A 22298-nucleotide genomic window follows, 5' to 3' on the forward strand; every position below is an offset into this window, starting at 1 on the left:
AAATCAAGTAAACAATTCAGATGCATGCAAGCACAATGGGTAATACGTTCAGAAGCTGTGTGGATAATGGTCTGTGTAAGAGGCATTTGAAATGATAAATAACTATACCCCCCCGATCCATTCCAATGACTAAATCCTGCACCTATTTTGATGCACTCAGAAAACAACCTACTACTGCATGACTCTTCTGCTTAAAATTGGCATTACAAAACATATACCAATACATTGCTAATATTTATTATTATTTCATTCTTTAATATAAATGTAACATTTTTATAATGTAATGCAATATTTGATACATTTTTAGACACACTCTTGATACTGTGGAATGCCTAAACGTTTCCCATAAATTATTTAATGTATGTGGCATTATGTAGAATTTTGCCTCTAATAATAATTCAGGTGACATGATACACATGTAAGCATGGGTAGGTTAAATGCTTCTGCATTGATTTTATGTTACTAGACCTTTGGAGGGATAAATACCATTACAGGTCTACTTAATTAAAGGAAGTTCAACATCTGTTAAATGATGCTTGTGTATTGTATGACTTGAATTCTTGGCTGTTTTGAAAATTTGGTGTAGTGCCCATGGAGACAAACCAAGCTGCTCCATCCATCAATTCATACCTTCCCTGTGTATCACACAAAGGAAACCTTTTTTTAAACCAAATTCATGCTGCTGCTGCTATTGCTGCCCACTTTCTTCTAGAAGTATAGGATATTCGAGCTGTTTAGTAGTTTTAAGCAAAGTGTTCACATGCTGGACACATTCTACAGTCATTGACAATCTAACCTGCTGTAATCAGTTATCTCCCTGACTAGACAGATGCGGGAAGGTAGTTAAAGATTATAGTGGTAGTATGCATTAGAGTTGGCTATACAGATTATTTACCCTGATTGTGCACAAATGGTTGTCCTGCACATAAGCAACTTCAACGTCAGCTGCTTTTGGACCACCTCTTGCATGATAGATATATCTTCATGAGTGTCTTATGTAGCAATGATGTGGGGGCAAGTCCCATATGCTAGTTTTTTTGTCATCACGACCAACAAATCCCCTATTTATAACTCTGCTAGGAAGCAACCCCTGGTAGGGTACTCAGAGTTCTCCCTCATGCAGGGGAGTAGCTTCATGAAGGGGTGGGTCTAGACACAGGGGCAGAGCTAGCCCAATGAAAAAAGGGCTTTACCTGGAGACATAAAGTTAAAGCTAAAGAGTTTCCAGATATGCTAGGCACCATCTTCACTGCTGTTTACAATCCCTTAAATAATGACATGATGCAGCACCACCACTTTCTGCACCTTTGGCCAAACCTGGTAGGGGACCCAACAGGAGAGTGTAGGTAAGACAGTCTGTGCGACACCTTCTTCATCATTCTTCGAGGCACGAATTTTCTACCCGCTCTCTTTTTTTAGTAAACATACAGCATATGGTTATATTACTAAGCAGTGAATCAACAGAAAATACTTCCAGTGCTACTTTTGAGTCTGGCCATGCAACAGCAGTGATAGCAGCACTTGGACTGCAACCTTTCTTGTTGTTGTTGTTGAAGAAGCAGACAATTAGGGTAATGGCCATAAAAGTGATGATGAAGACATGATGTTGGCTGCTTCTGCTTGGATGTAATCAAATCTCTGGAGCAGTGGTACATGTTTTATTTCTTTGTAAGACTCCATGTAAGACATGTTAGTGCCCAATAATTCTACTTAATTCAAATGTTTTGTGTCAGTATAAGCACCAGGATAATGTGGTACAGGGGACCACTACATTTTTTTATTTGTGAGACATATGTTATTCACTTCATCGTCATTATATAACTGTATATGCTTTGTTAAATCCATTCACACCTGTCATGGAGCTGGATAGTCCGACCGACTACCTTTGCTGACTTGTGCTCCCTTAGCCTGGGACAACATTAAAAAATTAAAAATAAATTAAGACTGCTTTATTTTTCACACACATGGCTAGATATAGCCAGCAAAACACACATTAACACAAATCAAGTTATTGGCATACAATGGGTACACAACAGCCCCTCTAATCTGCCTCCCAGAGACAACAGGGTCAGTAAAGGGATTAACAATACAATGGGGTCCCAACGTCCACTATCTATTACTGGCTAAAATCAGTTCTAAAATCAGGCTAAAATGCCTGTAGTGGTGGAACTGGGGGAGGGATTGATTTATATAACATATTAGTGCACCATGGGCGGGGGGTCCTAACATTAAACTAAAACAATGGCCGTCTCTCCTGGGTTGCAGATCCTGGCTGTCTGCCAGAGATAATCCCCTCAGCAATTGATGAGAATATAATTCTGGGTAGAAGCCAGGGCCCATAGTCGGTAGGGAGGAGGCTGGCTCTCAGGCCGCTCCAGTGGCCCCAGTGGATTTTCATGTTAAAGTTCTTCTCTGCCGGCATTGACAAACTACAGGTACAGCAACCTCCATTAAACATTTTAATCTCTCTGTTGCATCAAGTTCAAGGACACAATTACCTAAGGTTACTATGGTTTAGAAATTATGAAAATGATAATGATGACATATTGCACATCTCCCAGAATCTGTTGTGCTGCTGTGTTTAATAATGCTAGTCATGGGGAGATGAAGGTGATAGACTAGGGCAAAGCACTCCTAGTACCTTACCTTATGCAACAATATCAGTTTCAAAAGCAATACACATTTCATACATTTCAGTTTGTTTCCTTGCTCAAGGACAAGGCGATGGAAGAGGCACAGTAGCAATTACCGTATTTGCTCGATTATAAGACGAGGGTTTTTTCAGAGCAAATGCTCTGAAAAATACCCCTCGTCTTATAATCGGTGTCGTCTTATAATTAGACCTCAAATAGGTCTGACTATGAGACGACTAAGATCCAGATCCCCCGCAGAGCTGCAGGGGACCTGGATCCTCCTGTCAACCCCCAACCCGCCCGCCCCACTTACCGGTGCTTCTGAGTCCCCGGTGTGTAGCCGGGCAGCGTGTAGAGCTCTACACGATTCGCGTACACAACTTCCGCTGCAGCCGGGAGGAGGTGAGACTAGCAGCTGGGGTTGTCTGCGTCCATCTCGCAGACCTTCCCCGGCTGTCAGGTGAATTCTCTCTGACAGTCGGGGAAGGTCTGCGCGATGGACGCAGACAACCCCTGCTGCTAGCCGCACCTCCTTTCGGCTGCAGCGTAAGTTGTCTACGCGTATTGCGTAGAGCTCTACACGCTGCCCCGGCTACATGACAGGGGACTCAGAAGCGCCGGTAAGTTGAGGGGGCCGGGGAAGGGAGTGTTAATTGGGGGGCATAAGGCATTTCTGTAGGCAGAGTGCTCTGTGAAATGCCTTTTAACCCCCCTAATGCCGCTCTGCCTCCAGAAATGCCTTTTTAACCCTCTATACGCCACTGAAATGCCTTAAATCTCCCAATAAGCCACTCTACCCCATAATATGCCCTTTAACCCTCTAAATGCCAGAGTGGCATATAGGGGTAAAAGGCATTTCTGGAGGCAGAGTGGAACATAGGGGGTCAAAAGGCATATCATGGGGCACAGTGGCATATAGGGTTAAAAGGCATATCATGGGACACAGTGGCATATAGGGGGTATAAGGCATTTCTGGGGCAGATGTGCATAACTGGGGGGGGAGGTTGGAAAATAGAAGGGAAAAAAAGCAAAATATTTTTCTCAATCATAGCTTTTATTAAAAAAATAGTTTATATGAATTAACATTTACTGGTAAAACTTTTTTCCTATAGGGTCGTCTTATATTCAGGCTTTTTCTTTTTTCCTAAATTAATATTCAGATTTGGGGGGTCGTCTTATAATCAGGGTCGTCTTATAATCGAGCAAATACGGTATATTCCTTTTCCTGAAATGTACATTTTTAACAGGTTAGCTATGGTAGCAGCTTTAATAACTTGTTTTGAACGTTGTTTCCTGTACATTGTGTCTTTACTGGATTGCTAAATCAACTGGTATATGTTTCTAAGATGATAATTATACTAGTAAGTAACCAAACAAACCAGAATATGTTTGAAATTGGTTGAAAGTACCCAATGGTTGGTGAAACAAAGAAAATAGATATTCTAATTAGGCAGATGTTGGTATTCATTATTGTTACTTGTACTAATACTCTATGTACACAACACATGGATGTGTTAATGTTAAATGATAGGTGTGAGCGACCTGCATTTTTGCTCTTTTGAGTGTTTGTGTTTGCTTGTTGGGTTTGTATTATGCAGCACAACCTTTTATAATCAATGGCATATTTTGGCCTTGACCAACTAAGCCTAGGTCTGCATGTCCTGGGCCACTGTACTTTGGGCTGATTACCCAGTTGGACGATTTACCTTTTTTGTGGAAAGTGATATTGCCTACATTTGTTTAAAGAAAAAAAGTGCACAATCCTTTAATGTGGAATTACACACATTGCTATAAGGTAACGTTGATAAGTGCTACACTCTTTGCATCACCATGAAAATGCATATGATATCCCAGGGAGGAATATGACTTGAGATAATATAAAATGACATACCTGTGTGCGATCACATCAACTGTGAAATGTAGAAAAGACACTAGTTCGTCCTGATAATTCTTAAAATAATATGTTATGGATACTTTTGGGCAAGAGGGTTCTTGAACCGCTCCAAGCTGTCTGTGATCTAAGCATAATACTTTGGGTACTTGCTTGGGTAGATTTAGTGCAGATTTTGAAATTAAATCTGGGAACACTGCTTTAATAATAATCATTGTTATCATCATAATAATATAAAGTGTAATAATAAAATCATGGAAAGCTATCAGATTAATTTATGTTAAATTAAAGAGTAGTACTCAATTACAATTATAGCAATAACATCAACAAAAATGTAAGGAAAAGGAACAAGTTGCTTTTGAACTGAATTTTAGCTTTATGCTTTATGCTTATTTTGGGCGACCAAAAAAAATAGACTTTCAAGTGCATCAGGCACTCTAACAAACAACTATGGAGGGGTGGGAGTCTCACAGTTTGGTCTGGGATTGTGGAAATCGTTCATACCTACTTCCCACCTGAATCCAAGATATCAAACCATCTTTCGAAGGGCATTGTCGATCTGCTTGTGAATACTCGCTATAAGTGTGCCTTTTATTTGATCCTTCTGTACATCTGTACAAACAATGTACATTGTTTCCATACCTTATGACTAACGTCACCATTACGAGTTGAAATAATTAAACATATAACATGCTTATCGAACCACTGTGCATTCAAGTTAAAAAATTCGTTACTCTCCATGCTTAGTTTGACCGGACATAGGTCCCCTTTCTCAGTAAGACAACACATACCATTGTGTGTGGACAGAAAATAGTTTTCCTTTCAAACACCCATGAACTCTCAATAAGAATCACAACCATGTGCATATTTTAAGGTTTACAAATTTAAATGTTTAATGTCATAATTTATCAGTTACATTGTACAGCAGTATTTGTCAGATTACAGAAATAACCAGAAGGAAAAACTTGTAAAAATAATTCAAAAAATCTGATTTAGACAGCACAGCGTCTTGCTTATCTTAAATGTAACATGATTAACATAAAATATATCAAAACAATGTGCTGTCTTCTGGTCCAAGTGCATGGTCCTCAGTATTTTAAATTATTATATAAAAAATTCTCTCCCAGAGGGATAAACACTTAGTTTTATATTAAAGTCCTTGCAATGAAAATATATCTGTACACAAATGTCAGAAAAAAAGAAAATGTTCCTTCTTGATAATATAAAACTGCAATTTAGCAGCATTGTTCTTGAACACATTAACTATTTGAAAAAAGGAACTTATTACATTTTAATGATACTTAATCGAATACATTAGTGTAAAGCGTCTTGCGTCCAGATGTTGGTTTTAAACTGATAGTGTTGGAAACAATGAACAGGTCTGATAGCTTTATAAATTGAGCCTTCTGTACTTGGCGGGTTTCTCTGGACCTGGAAAATAAAAGAAATACACAAAATCATTATGTTAAAAGAATTAGGTGTCCAGAGGTGATACCAAGAAATAAACAGCCAATGCATAATAAGCATTAAAGAAATCAATAAAGCTTTTTATTTCATCTGCCTATTTTCACAGCTGTTCTTAAAACAGAATGAGCTTATCCACCAAACAATGAACAATGGTGATAGGAAAAAATCCATCAAATCACATTAAGTATGCATTATGACTTGGCCCTATATAATATGTAGTGTTACAAATAAAAGTGCACCCACATGACAAAGAAAGTACTGTAAGCATTTTTCAGTGGCACTTCCTGTTCTACTGCAACAATTTAATGATCAACTATAATGTTTACCCCCTTTGGCAGCATTTAAATGTGTAAAGTTCTGAAAGTCTAATAGGTGTGTGAGAATAATGTTTTTTTTTTGTATTTTTACTTGTATCATCCTCTGATATTAGACTACTAGCAGAAGAGTACATAACATATGTCAAAATTTCCAAAATACTCACAAATCCATTTTTTAGAACAAATAGCATTGGATACTTCACCTCTACTTTGCAAACTGAATTAATATCCCTGATTTATTGTATTAATCTGCAACCTCTTTGATACACAGGAAGTAAGGATGCATTGCTTAAGCCATATTCCTCGACACTAACGTTATATATTGGAATAAAGGATATATTTCTTACAGGTAAATTATGAAATTAGACTTTTTTTACAATGCCTGTCTGATTCTTGCAAAGTGTGGAATCTAAACATTTTTTCATGCTAAACATTTTAAGTTTACTTTGCAAGAAATAATTATTTCATCTTAAAAAAATAAATATATTGTTTTTAAAAAGAAACATTGTATTCATATAAAGATGTTTATTTACACATGTATAATTCTAGCAGAGATAAAAATAGTTGAATCCATTCGCCAATACATCCCTTTTTGTAAGTTCAAATGTTTGGTTTCAGATGCCACGTGAAAAGCTGGAGGACTTTATTAAAATTCATTAGATTTATCATTACATCTCATATAATAAGCTTTTCTACTGTAAGACTCGGCAATCATTTTTATAGCTTTCGTCTATTTAACTTTCCCGCAGCAGAGAAGAAGCAAGACAAAATGATCATGGCAGTCCTTAGCGGTAGAGAAAAGTCAAACAGCAGCCTATAGCGGCAGCTGTCATCTTTCTTAGAGGACCAGAAAATGCATTTGTTTTGCCACGGCCCTAGGGGATGTGTGTGTGGCTACATCTGTATGATATTAGAAAATATTCTGCAACCTGATTTTTCACACCTAAAGTACCCACGGTGAATTTTGCAGGTCAACTCAATGATGAGAGTAAATAAAAGTTGGAATAACTGTAATATAAATTCTGTGGTAGCTCTACAAAGTTTTATACTCTTCACATGGGCTATAATTCTTCACATGTTCTATTTTGAGACAAGTTCTCATTTGTGTTACAGAGGTAATCTCCCTGACCAAACTCAATTGCTGTTGATTAACCAAAAGTAAACAGCAACTCACCTACAATTTAAGTAGCTGGAAAGATGACATACCATGTGGGTCAAGTATATTAGACTCATCGCAATATACATATGTCAATAACAAAACAAAATATGTTAGAACTAGACAACCCAGGGTATGTCAAATGCTAGTATTTTAACTATTGACATGCACTAATTCTACCACCAGCCTTTGTTAAAGTTTGTGGTAGTATTCTTTTGTGTGTTTTTTCACACACATTGTATGAATTTACCGCTCCTGGTATATGTCACTGGATATTTCAAATGCTAGTATTTTAACTCTTTCCATGCAAGGATTTTTTGGAAGATACAGCTCTAATTTTCTTTAAAAAATAGAATTTTCCTTTTTTTTAACATATTTTTGGACTTGTTTTACATTTGTTGGGACTGGATGGTTCCCCTTATCGTAATATCACTGAATAATTATTTACATGTTACCGCATTTTTATTTTTAACTATTTTTCATTTTGTATTTGATATATTTTAGTAATTACATTGTGATTAGTAAGCTGGGCTCCATTGACTTGCATGGTTGAATACAGTTAGGACTGAAAAAAACCAAACCTTTTGCAGAAGTACTGTTTTATTGATATCTAAAAACTCTAATAATAAAAAAGATCAGATTCTTGCTTTACATTTTCACCTACCAGAGATTCCCACTAAATAGCGTTGCTTGTTTTCCCACGAAAAACATCTCATTTCATTTATGAAATGGAAACATATGTCCTGTTGTAATTTTACTTGCTCTTTGTTCATCCAGTTTCTTTGTAACCCACATTACGGTAATTGGATTCACACTTACAAGCCATTCCTTGCACAAATTGTACAATGTATCCCCTTTAATTTTAATAGTTGGCCTTTTGCTTGTTATATTTTTTTATGAATAATTATCAGATTCATGCCAACTAACGCTGAAAACTAACACTTTAATGTTAGTAACCATTTGTATCTTTGTCAACATGGAGTCTTATTGGTTGTTATCATTCGTAAGTAGTGTAACTATAGAACATAAATATCCAGTTTCAATCATTGAAAGCAATATGTGAAAGAGAAAGTATAAGAAGCAATTAAGCCAGACCGGAAACAATAATTTCTTTTCTTGTAGTGTTACATGTAATTTGATTTATCTCAAAATCTGTCTTAATAAATAATATACTTAATTGTTTTATAATATCCATGGCTTAGAACCCAGTAGCATAGTAATTGCCGCAAGCCATTTTAGCAATGTACACCATCCTAGACTTCATAATACATAGACCTTAATATAAACATATTTCTAATCACTATTTAGGTAATTGGTTTTCGCTTAAAATACTAATGGTTTTTGTCAAAAACTAAACTAATCAATGATTCTTGCTGTGGGGAAAGTGTTATATCAGCCAACATTTTAATTAAACAGATTCTCCTAGAATACAAGCAAAGGAAATATTAAAATGTTTCACCAACAAACGCAAAATATTTAACCCCTCCAGTACCAGGGGTTTTTGGTACCTCAAGTCCAGGAGCAATTTTGCCATTTTTGCGGTATGTCGGTTTCAGCGATTATTCTCCTTTCCTGTGAATAGTGTACCCATGTAAACTATATATTGTTTTTTCAAGGAGAGATAGAGCTTTCTTTTGATACCATAGTTAGATGATTAGCTGAAAATGTAGGATGAGAAATTTAATAAAAACTAGTGAAAATTAGAAAAAAAAACACCTAGTTTTTTTTATACATTTTCCCTCTTAATCGAACCCGGGCAGGAGGTTACCAAAACAATTTTAAGTCCGTCATTCTACAGTGAGAAAGATTATTCAAAACAGTTGTCGATCTACCCAGGAGCGGACGTCCTAATAAGTAAACCATAGAATTCAAAAACGGTATACTTTCTTTTCCAGACTGTATGATGAACTCTAGAGGGTTTAGATAATTGGCACTCAATGGGTTAAGTGTCTGGTCCCCAATAACATTTATGTTCTTACATGAGCCACTATTGGATCTGCTGGAAGCAGCGCTATTACTTACTTCTGTCTCCTGTAACATTCAAGTCTTAATATTTCTCACAACAAAGTTAGCAGAACATGATTGCATTTCATTATATAGTGTTTCTGTTGAAACCCTACCGTTTTAGTAATTTCGATGTCATTTCATTTAATTGGGTAGAGGGAATACACTTCTGTCCGCGGTAAGTAGTTGAGTTTTCGCTAAATATATGCCTCAAGTGGTGTTTGCACTAATCAATGCTTCAGCAGGAGTTAATACACAGCCTATAGACAATGATCTCATGTCTAATAACTTAATGAATCCCTTCATATATTTAAATGGTTATATCATGAGTGCCTTTATTCTTTCCGGATAATTCATGTCCTGCAAACCATTCACAATTTTTTCAGCCCTCCTCTGAATGCTGTCAAAAATATCTTTATTGTTATGGAGACGGGGTACTTTACAAAATACCCTTTTGAGGTCTGACCCAACATCTGTAATGTGGCATAACCACCTCATTTTCACTGCTCCATATGCCTGTAGTTTTATAACTCAACACCTTGCTTGCGTTTTCTGCCATTTTTTTTACATTGCTTGCTTACCATTATGTCTTCAGAAATTCATTCCTCTAATTCACTTAAATCAGTAGCCAGTTGACCTATTCCACCAGGAATGTCTACACTGCTGCAGACCTTTACACTGTAGTTGGAAATAAATACCTTACCTTTAAGACCTTTTGTAATTTTGCTAAGAAATATTTAAAAGAATGGGTACCAGCACAAATCCATGATGTACCTCACCATTATCTGCAAGGGTGTTTTGTCTAATAAACGAGAAGGATTGGGTCAACCAACTCATGTTGTTTTTATTTTCTATGCCAACAGTAAACCACTATTGAAACAGTAAATTATTCTATTTCTCTATTTAAATTATGGAACATCATACCAGATTTATATGAATATTCCACATTTTGAAATGTCATATAATATAATATTTATGTAGAAAATTTTCTAAGGCAGCATTAAAAGAAGAAATCAACAGACAACTACTACTAAGACAGAGCATTTGATACTGTACAAGATACAATCTCATCTTTCCGGAAGGTTTACAGGAGTCTATTTGCCATGAGCAACATCCTTATCCTTGAATCTATCAGATGTGTATGGGGTCCATATATTTACACTTTGGTTACATTAATATTTTGCATACTGAAAACCATTATACACAGTGGTACGTTATCCATGTAAGCATTTGTAATATCATATGTGTGAGTGTGGGGGCTGCCTCAGGCCTAAGCCATTACTTCGACAGCCACCATCCTCTTTGCCAGGCACAAGGATATGATATCGCACACTTATGCACGCCCTTCCAGATGGCACTGGGAATACAAACTATGGAGGTTGCTCACTGTAGGCACAGAACTATACATTATAAGAAGTATACACCAGTGGACATACATAAAATATTTATCTTAGCACATAATGACAACATTGAGATGTTGCATAGTGTTTTTTAATCTCCAATATGGAGAGCCTGTTACCAAACCCTGGTTCTTACTCACTGAAAAAATTTTTTAAAAACAAAACATAAGATTACATCTTGAACCATTTGGCATTTTTTAGGATTTCCATGGCATAAAAAATCCACTGTAACTATGGTTGCTTTTACTCACTGCAGTTCACCTATAAACTCAATTTAGCAAACAAGCTAATTATATATAAAAAAACTCTACTGATTTTTTAAATAATAATGTAACATAATAATAAAGACTGATCATAAAATGGAGTGTTGTAATCAAGTAGAACAATGCCAGTTGACCTCCAAGTTGCTTTCGCAGGTAGTCACAAATCAAAATGTGGTGCTTGCTTTATGGCAAAAGGTTACAAATCATGTTAAGTGATTTCTTCATAGACCTCTATCAGTCATATGGTCACAATGGGAGATAAAAAGTGGCATAGTGCATTTCTCTTCACAATTCAATATAAGGACATGCTATTTCTTCAGATAATGGATTTGGCAGATGTGCCAAAACATATAAGGGCTGATTTATAAATGTACAGAAGGCGTATAATCGCTTCAATGTCTTACAGCATTTGTAGAATACTAATTTATATGTGAGAGTGTTCTCTCACCTCCCTTTTGGGACACTCAGACTCAAGTGCTTTCAACCCTGTGCATTAGAACAGCATGCATATGCAAATGAAAGAGCACACGTAACCATGAACAGATAATCAAGTGACATACCTTGCATCTGCGTGATAGAAAGATCGTTTATATGTTGCCATAATAACAGTTTTTGTGTTTTATACCCATTTTTTGCTCCGGTGACCCTACTATAAATCACCCTCTGTCATAGCATACTGTGAAAACATAGCAATGTCTAAACATTGTAATTAATTAAACTGCTTTGAGACAAAAACTACAGAAACAGTGAAAGGCTTTACACCAAAATATTTTTCTCCCCCGTGCAGTTTTACCATTATATCCCATTTTTAAAGCAAAGACTGTGCTTGGAATACAGTGCTATTGAGGGAATTATTTGGAAATGTTCATTTTCAATTAAAGCAATTACTTCAAGTATTACCCATGATGAACATTAGTTAAATATTAATGTAAAGTCCCTTTCCAACGTGCAGTTTTATCAATTTGGGACGCTAGGTATGAAATGCTTAGATTTTGTTTCATGCAGCCATAATACTTTCATTAAATTGTTAATCAGGGAGAAAATTATATTTGAAATTGCAATGGTTTACATTTCAATAATACACATTTTCCATTTTTTCAAACCCTTGCTGATCCAAGATTACAAGTGGAGCATTTGTAAAACAAATAATTCATTTAATTTTGATAAAAAAATAAAAATAAATTAGCAGTTTTCCTTTATATTGACTTCGGATGCTAGTACTATTTATACTGTGGTGTCCTTCCCTTTTACTGTCGATGACGCATAGCAGGTACAATTTAGACATGTGCTACTTAAATAAGCAGGAGAAATATGCAATTGATTAAAGCAAAAGAGAAAATAGGATTTTCTTAAAGACTTCTTTATGAGTATATAAATATGACCTGGCACCAGGGCCGGCCCTACAATGGGGCCGACTGGGGCAATTGCCCCAGGCGGCACTTCAGAAGGGGCGGCACTTTGCCGCCCCAAGCGTTTTTTTTTTGTTTTTTTTGAAGCGGAGGAGAGAGAGAGGGGCACCGAGTGGTTTTCGCTTACCCGCTCGGCGCCCCTCTCTCTCTCTCCTCTGCGGCGAGTTTCTCTGTTCGGTCTCTGTGCCGGCTTGTAATGCAGAGCGCCGGAAGTGACGCGAATTTCCGGCGCTCAGCATTACAAGCCGGCACCGTGGCAGCACAGGGAGACTCGCCGCAGGACTGTTTAAGGGTAAGTACCGGGGGGGGGGGTAGATAATGCCGCCCCCCCCGTCGGCGGGGGGCGGCATTTTAAACTTCGCCCCAGGCGGCGTTAAGTCTTCGGCCGGCCCTGCCTGGCACAGATGAGAATACCTGTCCCAAGTTCTAACTCAACATATACCGGTAATATAAGCCTGCCTCCAATGAAGTCCAAACAAAGAAGAATGGATATTGAAGTATTTTGCAAGTACTTTATATGTATTCATGTAGGTGGAACTCTTGCTTGAATCAGTGCTAGAGCATTAGTTGGTTTAACCACATTTTCTTTAAGCTTCATAACTAGTATATGATTGTTTGAGTGTCACTTTTTTATGTTTTTATACATTGATATATACAGAGGCATAAATACCTGTCTATATACACATGCAAAAAAAAACAAACAAAATATACTACAACTATAGAATTACTTACATCATGGCTTAAAAAATCAGTCTGCGTGGACGTATCTTGCCTGGAAATATCAGATGATTGTAAACTTCGTATTTTATCCTGCAAAAAAATAAAATAAAAAAAAACAAGGGTATTACGGTCACTGTTCACTTCAGTTCATAGCCCGATCTAAATAATGCTGTTTTGTGCACAGCACATGCAGCACAGTCTGTGTTTTGAACTTCACATTTTAAATAATAAAAGACAGATCAGATAACTCTGTAAGATTTTACACTTCTATTCCCATCTGATTATGCATTGCCAGCTGCTAATCTTTGGAGTGCCTGTGATGGAATTATGAAAGCTAAAGGTGAATATTACAATTGCATATTCACATGCCCAGTATTCTGTACACCTGCACCAATTCACAGCTTGTAACAGTCAGTGGTCTCGAACGAGGCAGACGTGTCAAGACTGCTCTGTATTTTTATGCAACAACACACCTTTGAAAATTGTTTGACAACTTAAAAAAAAACAAATGCTGTAGACAGTACTGCTTCAGAATCCCCGTCTCTTGTCGAAGAAATTATGTCTGACAGCAGCACACTGAAAAAGTGCAATATCAGGGATCAGTGCCCCTATAAATAAGTATTTATAGGCAGATATACACACACACGCACTTTACTTCCATGCTATCTTTAATCAGGTAGTCATACATGGGTTTGAGGTTAAATACACTGGCTTCTGCTTAGCACAAGTGCTGCAAATCTTGAAGTTTGTAATCTGAATAATGATGTTTTTAATTTAACAAAGAAACATTCTAATTTTATTTAGCTAACCTAAAATGAATTAGCAGACAATAGAGAAATTACAGAGAAATGCTCCTTATGTAATGTAAAGTACTGTATGCAGGGGTGGGCTGGGCCGGGGGGGGGGATTGCCCCCTAGGCCACCCTAAATGTTAATAAAACCACCAGCATATGAGTTAACCCCTAACTAAAGACAAGCTATATCTCAAACATACTCTGCACTGTTAATAGGTGCTAGTCATAAAATAATAGTCAAATTCCTTACTGGTCTTGTTATGATGTGTTACATCTTTACCTGATTTTCTAGTTTAAAAGGTCAACAAGGAACACTAATGCCGATAACTGGTTATTTTGAGTGGAAGCATCTATCAAATCAAAGTAACAAAAAGTTCCTCGATTAATGTGAGAAGAAATAATAATAACCTTAGTGATCCCAGCAAAATCCCCATTAAAAATAGTCATAGCAATCCATACCTGCTGGGATTAATCCTGGGGTTCTTGTATTTAATTTTAACAAACTCAACTACAGTGTCTTACTGTTAGCATGTTCAGCTGGATTCATATGCTTCTAGTGTCAATATCGATACCTGTGCTTGTTTAATTAGAACCATATTTCATTTGAACCCCTCATCTCCTGCTGTTACCCCTGTTTTCCATCTGTTATGAATATCCCATATTTCATTTGAACCCCTCATCTACTGCTGTTACCCCTGTTTTCCACCTGGTATGTCTGTAGCCTGCCTGTCTCCATACCCTGCTATTATCAAAGGGTTAAATTTGGTGCCCTCTAGTCCATCTTAATTGCAATTGTAAGCCAAGGTGTGAAACATCTGCCTCCTGTATGCAATCACCTTATCTGACCACTTGTGAGGAAGCCCTATAAATTCCTAGGCTTCACTTGGAAATGTAGCTGCTGTGGCCTCTTCCCCAGTGGCCTCCTTATAAGTGGCTATGTAACAGTTACGCTGGAGTTAAAAGGGAGGAAACGACATACCAGGTACCACTGCAGAAAGCGGCTACACCACCATCGGAACCATCAACTAGATTGTAATCTCGCAAGAGCAGGGCCCTCTTCTCCTTTTGTACCATTGTTCTACTGACTGTAACAGCGCTGCGGAATCACTGGTTGTTCCAAGTTTCTAAAATCAATCCCAATTTGAAAACCAAGGGTAACACTTTTGCTGTTACAACAATGTTGTTACATTTATGTTATCATTATAACAGCATAAATACACTGCTATATAGCAGAACAAATACTTTTTGTTTTGTTGCAGAGTATGCCTGATGACCCCCGTCAGTTTTACTGGATTAGACTTCAAATAAGGACTTAATACACTTATTTGCTTCGTTTTATGTTTTTTATAATTCTTTGAAATTTTAGGTACAGACATATTAACTAAGGTACGCTGGACTATTAGTGACTTATACATGCAGTTAAATAGCAGGTTAAGAATCATATTTTGGAATGCAAAGGTCAAAGACTTTTTCCATGAAAGTTTTTCGGAAAGTAATTTGGCTACTCTTACATCAACGCAGGGTACACACCACAGAAGATGAGAGCACCCATAGGCATCAGCTTGGTAAATCTTTTGTGCCAGATTTTTGTTTGCTACATAATCCCCTTGTATATTCATTGTGAGGTCTTAAATTATTTGTTTCTAGTGTTGTTGTTTGTGTTGTATTGTTAGGCATGTTCATGGTCAGACTGGCAATCATAAGGCAGCCCTGGCACTTTAAGGCCAGCGGATACATCATGACCTACTGTAAATGTGGCCAATGCCTGGATATGCATGACCACATGCTTTTTTTAATGCTCACATAGCGTGCAGATGGGTATATTCAGCTGGTGGTCACATACTTTGTCTCCTGAGATAGCTAGTTCCAACCTGGGCATGTTACTAGTGATTAGTAATACTTTTCCCTGCTAGTATTCTGTATGTTTCACTGTTTGTATCGTGTGACCAAGCACTTTTCTGGTTTTGTAAATATTTTTTATTCGTACCGTGGTGGTTTATTCAGCCATGTGAAAGGCAGCTTATAGTTTGCAAGCTGTTGTTGATTTTCAGACAGTATTAGGCTGTTTGGCTATAACATGGCTTTTTTGAGTGTTTTCTACTACCGGAACCTGGCATCACTCAGACTACAAATATGACTGATCACAGATGCCCTGTGTCCACTTAATTCTTACTAGATTACAGTGTGTGTGCGGTTGCCATTATGTGGTGGTCGCAAAATCGCAGCTTCAGGAACTTCCCAACAAATACAGAGTAACCTGCATGGATTAAACAAAGCTGATATGGGACCCAAACCAGGCCCCAGACATCAAATTCATGAATAAAAGATAAACAATAAAAACATCCATCAGTAGAATGGGTTTGTAATAAATATGAAATTTAGTTTTTACATATTAACACAAGTCACATTTAAAAATAATGCTGTTTGGATTAGCTGTCACAGACTGCGCTTTAAAGAATGGATAAATTAGCTTAAACCTTTGGGCATTAACCATAAATTCACAAAAACAAGATTAGTTGTAAAAACAATTAAATGTGAAAGGAATGGAATGCAGTCTTAAAAATCATTAGTAATTCCATATGCATTAAAAATATATTTCTGCCAGATTGTATTTGCTACCACAAGTCAGCTTTTCAGTTGTCAGGGGTGATTTATGTTTAAATACACGCCATCACAATGTCTTTTATAAGGGCTAATACAATTTGGAGTCTATAAAAAGCAGATGCAAGCTTCATTTGCCACACAATATATGGGGACATGTTTTTGCTACATAATCAGTCTATTTATTTGTAATTACAAGACAGGAACACTTGAGTTAATTAAGTTCCAAATTAACTACAATTCTGTGTTTGTACATCACTGTACAATATGGAGGTGCAGTATAACCAAAACACCAATTCCAGTTAAATGTAATATAAGGGCTGCTGCTTTGAAAGACTTCATAATCTTCTATTGGAATATCCATTATTATAGAAGTTTCACTATTTATGCAATAACATGACAATACTTCATTGTGATGCTGGAATAATAGTGACCAACAGCACATGTTGGAAATACTATTCAAAAAACATCTAAGGCATAAATATCGGGGATTCTGCCACACTATATGACCATATATATTGCTTAACCTGCCACTACGTCAAAGCAGGGCTGGTGCAAGGATTTTTGCCACCCAAGGAATTTGCCCCCTGGCTCCACCCCCACAAGCCCCTCCCCTTTCCCACTCCTCCCATAGCTGCTCGCGGCTGCAGCCTGCACTGCCTGCGCAACTGCCTGCCTCCCATCAAGTCACCGCGAGCCGCGGCCACGCTTCTAATGAATGACCACGGCCGGCGGTTCAAGAAGGGGAAGAGGGGGGGAAATTGATTCTAAATTAGGACTGGACCTGCCCAACAGGGAAATCATGTACAGGAAGCAGTTACTGGGCTCAAAAGGCCAGTATACAAGCATACAAGTTGGACACATTGCCACAACCACTGATATTTAATATAATGTGAACATACATATCTATATGTAATCAGAACAAATTCAAAAAACCAGCTTATGAGCTTGCAAACTGTGAACTAGTTTGTTAGGGCAAGGTGGGGAAGGCCAAGACTACAGCTGCAAGCAATCCTGGCACCAGCTCCAGCCTTTGTCACACATCCCCACACATGTGTCCCAGTTGGAGTATGGCAGTTAGGCCCTGGGAAGTAGGTGAGTTATACTTAAATTTATAATTTAATATTGTAAACACTTACATTTCCTTATCTACTTTAATACTTGGAAAAGGTAGTATTACAATTCAGCAACAGCTGAAGACCTACTTTTTGAGCAGCACTGAGTTACATCACGAATGAAAGCCCAACACCTTAAGCATTTATACTTTCAAATTACTAGATATGCTGACATACAAGACACCCAGATCATTTCAATTACTGGTTTCTATCAGTCATACAGTTTGAAAATGACACTATGACATTTTAACTGCTTCTATGGTTTTGGAGGCAACATTTTTAAATGCATCCAAAGATTTTACAATTATTTAGAGCCATAAAGAAAGTAGAAGTAGGGACATGTATTGGTTCTAAACAAACAAAACTCTACATCATGTAAATATCATATATGCTTCATCTAACCCATCTGTACTTCTCAATTTCCAGTGCACTAAGTTCACATATAGCTGGCTAATGCAACCAAGATAATGATCAGAGAAGGCCTTTTTCAATGCATACTTGAAATGCTAGGCCCCAAAGCTCCACTGGTATTTTTATATTCTAAAACCTAAAGCTAAGAAATCCATCAAACACACAATGCACACAGAATACTAAACGCTGACAGTCAGCGGGATCTCCAATGAATTACTCAGAAGAACAAACATCATAAGCTTGGAAGTAAAGAACGAGTTAAACATAATTTTTTTTTAAAAAGTTAACAGTATGGCCTTTTTCCACAGAAAAAGCTGAAATTAAAACAGCTCATATTTTTAAACCCTATAAACCACTTGCAAGTAAGCAAATATGTCACATATATTAACTGCGTAGTTTACATTGGATAATAAACTGCACGCTCACTCCAAAATGCAAATTAACCCCTTCGTGACAAAGGCTGATTCTATTTTTTGTACCCTTCGTGACAATGGCTGTTTTATCGTTTCTGCGGTGTTTGTGTTTAGCTGTAATTTTCTCTTAACCCATTTACTAAACCCACACAAGTTATATATTGTTTTTTTCAGGACAAGAAGGGCTTTCTTCAGACACCATAATTTTTTATATATGATGTAATTTTCTATAATAAAAATAATAAAATATGACGAAAAATTGAAAAAAAAAAAAAATTTCTCACTTTTATTTGAAAAATCTTTTATTCATCATAAAAAACTACTGAAAAAACCTGCTAAATAGATTCTACTATTTGTCCCGAGTTTAGAAATACCCAATGTTTTTATGTTTTTTTGCTTTCTTCTACACGTTATGGGGCAATAAGTACAAGTAGCGTTTTGCTATTTCAAAACCATTTTTCTCTGAATCTGGTAATTCTGTCTCCATGTGGTATTTGGGGCATCTTTGAAGCCAGCAAATTAAATTTACCCCACCAAACCATATATTTTTGAAAACTAGACACCCCAGGGTATTTTAGATGCTGATAGTTTAACCCTTTCCATGCACTAATCCTACCACCAACCCTTGTCAAAGTTTGTGATAGTAATTGTTTTTGCTGTTTTTTAAACATACTTTGTACTTCAGGTGTAAAATTACAGCTCCTGGTATGTTGTTGCTGTCACACAACACCCCGATATGTGTTCAGCAACATCTCCTGAGTACATTGATACCCCACATGCATGGGTTTTTCAGATTGTTTGGGGGCAAAAGGGCCAAATTTGGAACATGCCTCCTCAGCCGTATACCGCTGCATGGCAACAATTGCAGCAAAAATAGTGGGGAAGGAAAGGGTTAATGGCTCTAATAAAAAAAATTTAAAAAAACCCTAAAAAAAAGTACAAAAAAAAAAAAAGTAAAAAAAATGTAAAAAAAAAAGAACCCCAAAAACAATTGCCACTATGCAAGATCACTGTTTATGCAGTGATCAATGGCAATGAAGGGGTTAATATTAAATGGGTGGCTCTTATAAGAGCCTTTGGATCAATATATATATATATTATTGAGAATACCTGAAAACACACTGATCTGTCTCTCTCCCTCACTAGAAGCAAGTGAAGGAGGGAGGCAGATCCAATACTGATCAAAGGCAATGTTTAGAAAACATTGCCTTTGATTTAGCAAATCATGATCACTCTTATGAGTGATCTGACCACTAGGGGTGTTATTCACTGGATGTCCATGACATCCAGCAACACCCCCCCCCGATGATGACAGCAGGCTCCGCCCCCGGCTTGATGGGCGCCGCCATCTTGAAACACCGCATGTGTTTCGAAGACGCCGGCACCGGGAAGGTAAGTTGAGCATTTAGGAAGCGATTGCGAGTCGCTTCCTTTGCTAAACAGGTGTTGCAAAGATGCCTCGATACTGAGGCATCTTAGCAACACCAGCTAAGCAAAGGAAGCGACTCGCGATCGCTTCCTAAACCTGTTTTTCGGCGGCGGGCGCCGCCATGTTTGAAAGACGTGCAGTCTTTCAAACATGTTTTTTTATTTGCTCCTAGGAGCGATCGGGGGGGCCGGGAATGTTTTTTTTGGTGTTGCTCAATGCCTCGATGTCGAGGCATTAGAGCAACACCGTTTGAGTGAAAAAATCGATCACGGATCGATTTTTTCACCCGTTTAAAGACGTGCCGGTCCTGGCACGTCAATTGTCATAATCGTCACGATTTTCGGTGACGTGCCCGGACCGGCAATTGTCATCAAGGGGTTAAACATTTCAACTCCGTATTGCATTATTCAGGGCTTAGCTCTTGCAGGAGAAGCAGACCAGGTTTGCCCCATTATAATGCATAATTAGGTCCGAGAGGTGATTCGTTCAACTCTTGTGCAATCCCCCAGTTTATCTTTACATACACATAGCTAATTTTTTTCTAGGTTTTCACCAGGATAGGTTTTTTTTAACCCACTTGCAGGCAAAGATATGTAAAAAAAATGTAAATAATTGTGAATTATGAAAATTTTTATATTTTCACGTTATTTGGTAAAATACATCTAATTTCAAATATTGTTTACAGATGTACTCATAGCTCAGGACTTTTCAGTACTTGTCCCCCTCTCATTAGGCAGAGGTAGGGAGGAGGTTAGTAGGGGAGACAGGGACAGTGATATTTGGGTGGGGCTAGTCCACACTAGCTGTGAAAAGGGGGGGGGGCAGCGAAATATCATTCCTCTCCACCCAGACATTGAATTGTGCTCCAAAGATTTTAGCGAAATTTGCTTGGCAATCAAAATAACAATGGCAATTTATGTTCAATTACATTTAGTTAACAAAGAACATTGCCCATTAAGTTATCATCCCTGAGGACATGTGCATAGCATAGCACTCGTGTAACGGAGGACCCTGCAGCACCCACACTAGGGGAGGCAATGCCTAAAACCAATGCAGCCTCCCCAAACTCCTCCACACCCTGAGCTGTGCATACCTCAGGGCTGGAGAGCGCGCTGAGTCTGAGCACTGAGATATGATATAATTTCCTGGTGCTCAGGCGTAGGCAGCGTGTGAGGACCACGAAGAAGCAGACGAGCTCTCACAGTGAAAAACAAAGGTAGGAGGTTGGGGTGTGTTTGTTAGTATGTGTGTGTTTAAGTATGTTAGTAAGTATGCATGTGTACAAGTATGTTAGAATTTGTGTGTTTAGTGTGTTAGCATGGGTTAAAGTATGTAACAATGTGTGTGTGTGTTAGTATATTTGAATGTGACAGTATGTGTGTAGATATATTACTGTGTGTGTTTGTGCGCTAGTGTGTATGTAAGTATCTTACCGTGTGTTAGTGTATAAGTATTACTGTGTGTGTGTAGAAGGTGCTTGGGGGCAGCCCGCTATAAGTTTTGTATGGGGCCTTGATATTTTTTGTTACGCCACTTGTGCACAGACACTGTAAATGTGCTTTAACATGCTTGCAGTGTACTTCCCACTTGACAGTTAGGTTCAGTAACCTTTTTGTGTTTTCACTCTATGCACAATAAGGAGATGCTACAATGCCTTCATTTAATAAAAATGAAATGAATATATATATAAAATTAGATTTTTTCTTTGGATTTTTCCAAAGAACAGATTTTATCAATGGAGTAGGCACACAAATTACTCATAAAAAAAACTAAAAACAAAACACATGAGCTGTACTCATAAATCCCAAGGGGAATTCCTAGATGAGCATATAAGCAAGGATTGAGACATATAAATAAGACTGACAACCCATATGTGACTAATACACTGCCAGCTACAAGATGATGTATGTTGTGAGTTTGCTGGCAATGTATTTTTGATGTCTGTAGACAATTATTATGTAGCCTTCCTCCACCTACCATGCATTTTGAAGATGTAGTTCAAAATCATTCATATTCCACATATTTACATGTTTAAGTGAAAATGTATTCTTAACTGTACGTTAAGATAATGACATGTCATAGCCACCAGTGTGTTTTACCATAAGGATAATTGTGTGTACATGATATATTTAATAGCTGCTAATTTTCTACACTGTCAGGTAGTGTTCTTATTTATAACAAGTGCAGAGGGAATTCAGAAGCACACATTGGTAAATCAGCTGCCACTTCAGTTGAGTGATAGAAGCACACATAATAGCAGAAAAATCTAACTAGC

At 37.5% G+C, this 22298-nt stretch overlaps 1 protein-coding gene across 1 annotated transcript in view; it reads right to left on the reverse strand.

Moving 5' to 3' along the window:
* Positions 1-5838: 5838 nt before the first annotated feature.
* LOC149284099 (serine-rich coiled-coil domain-containing protein 1-like) overlaps positions 5839-22298 on the reverse strand; it is a 304267-nt gene continuing 287807 nt past the window's right edge. Inside the window, exons 9-10 of the mRNA XM_089497149.1 lie at positions 13273-13350; positions 5839-5955 (exon numbers count right to left, since the gene is read on the reverse strand). Of these exons, the coding sequence (XP_089353275.1) occupies positions 5839-5955; positions 13273-13350 (195 nt within the window). The remainder of the gene's footprint in view (positions 5956-13272; positions 13351-22298) is intronic.

This window comes from Sceloporus occidentalis, unplaced genomic scaffold (assembly GCF_023333645.1).
Source record: "Sceloporus occidentalis isolate IW3139 unplaced genomic scaffold, rSceOcc1.0.p SCAF_99, whole genome shotgun sequence".
NCBI classification, from domain to species: domain Eukaryota; kingdom Metazoa; phylum Chordata; class Lepidosauria; order Squamata; family Phrynosomatidae; genus Sceloporus; species Sceloporus occidentalis.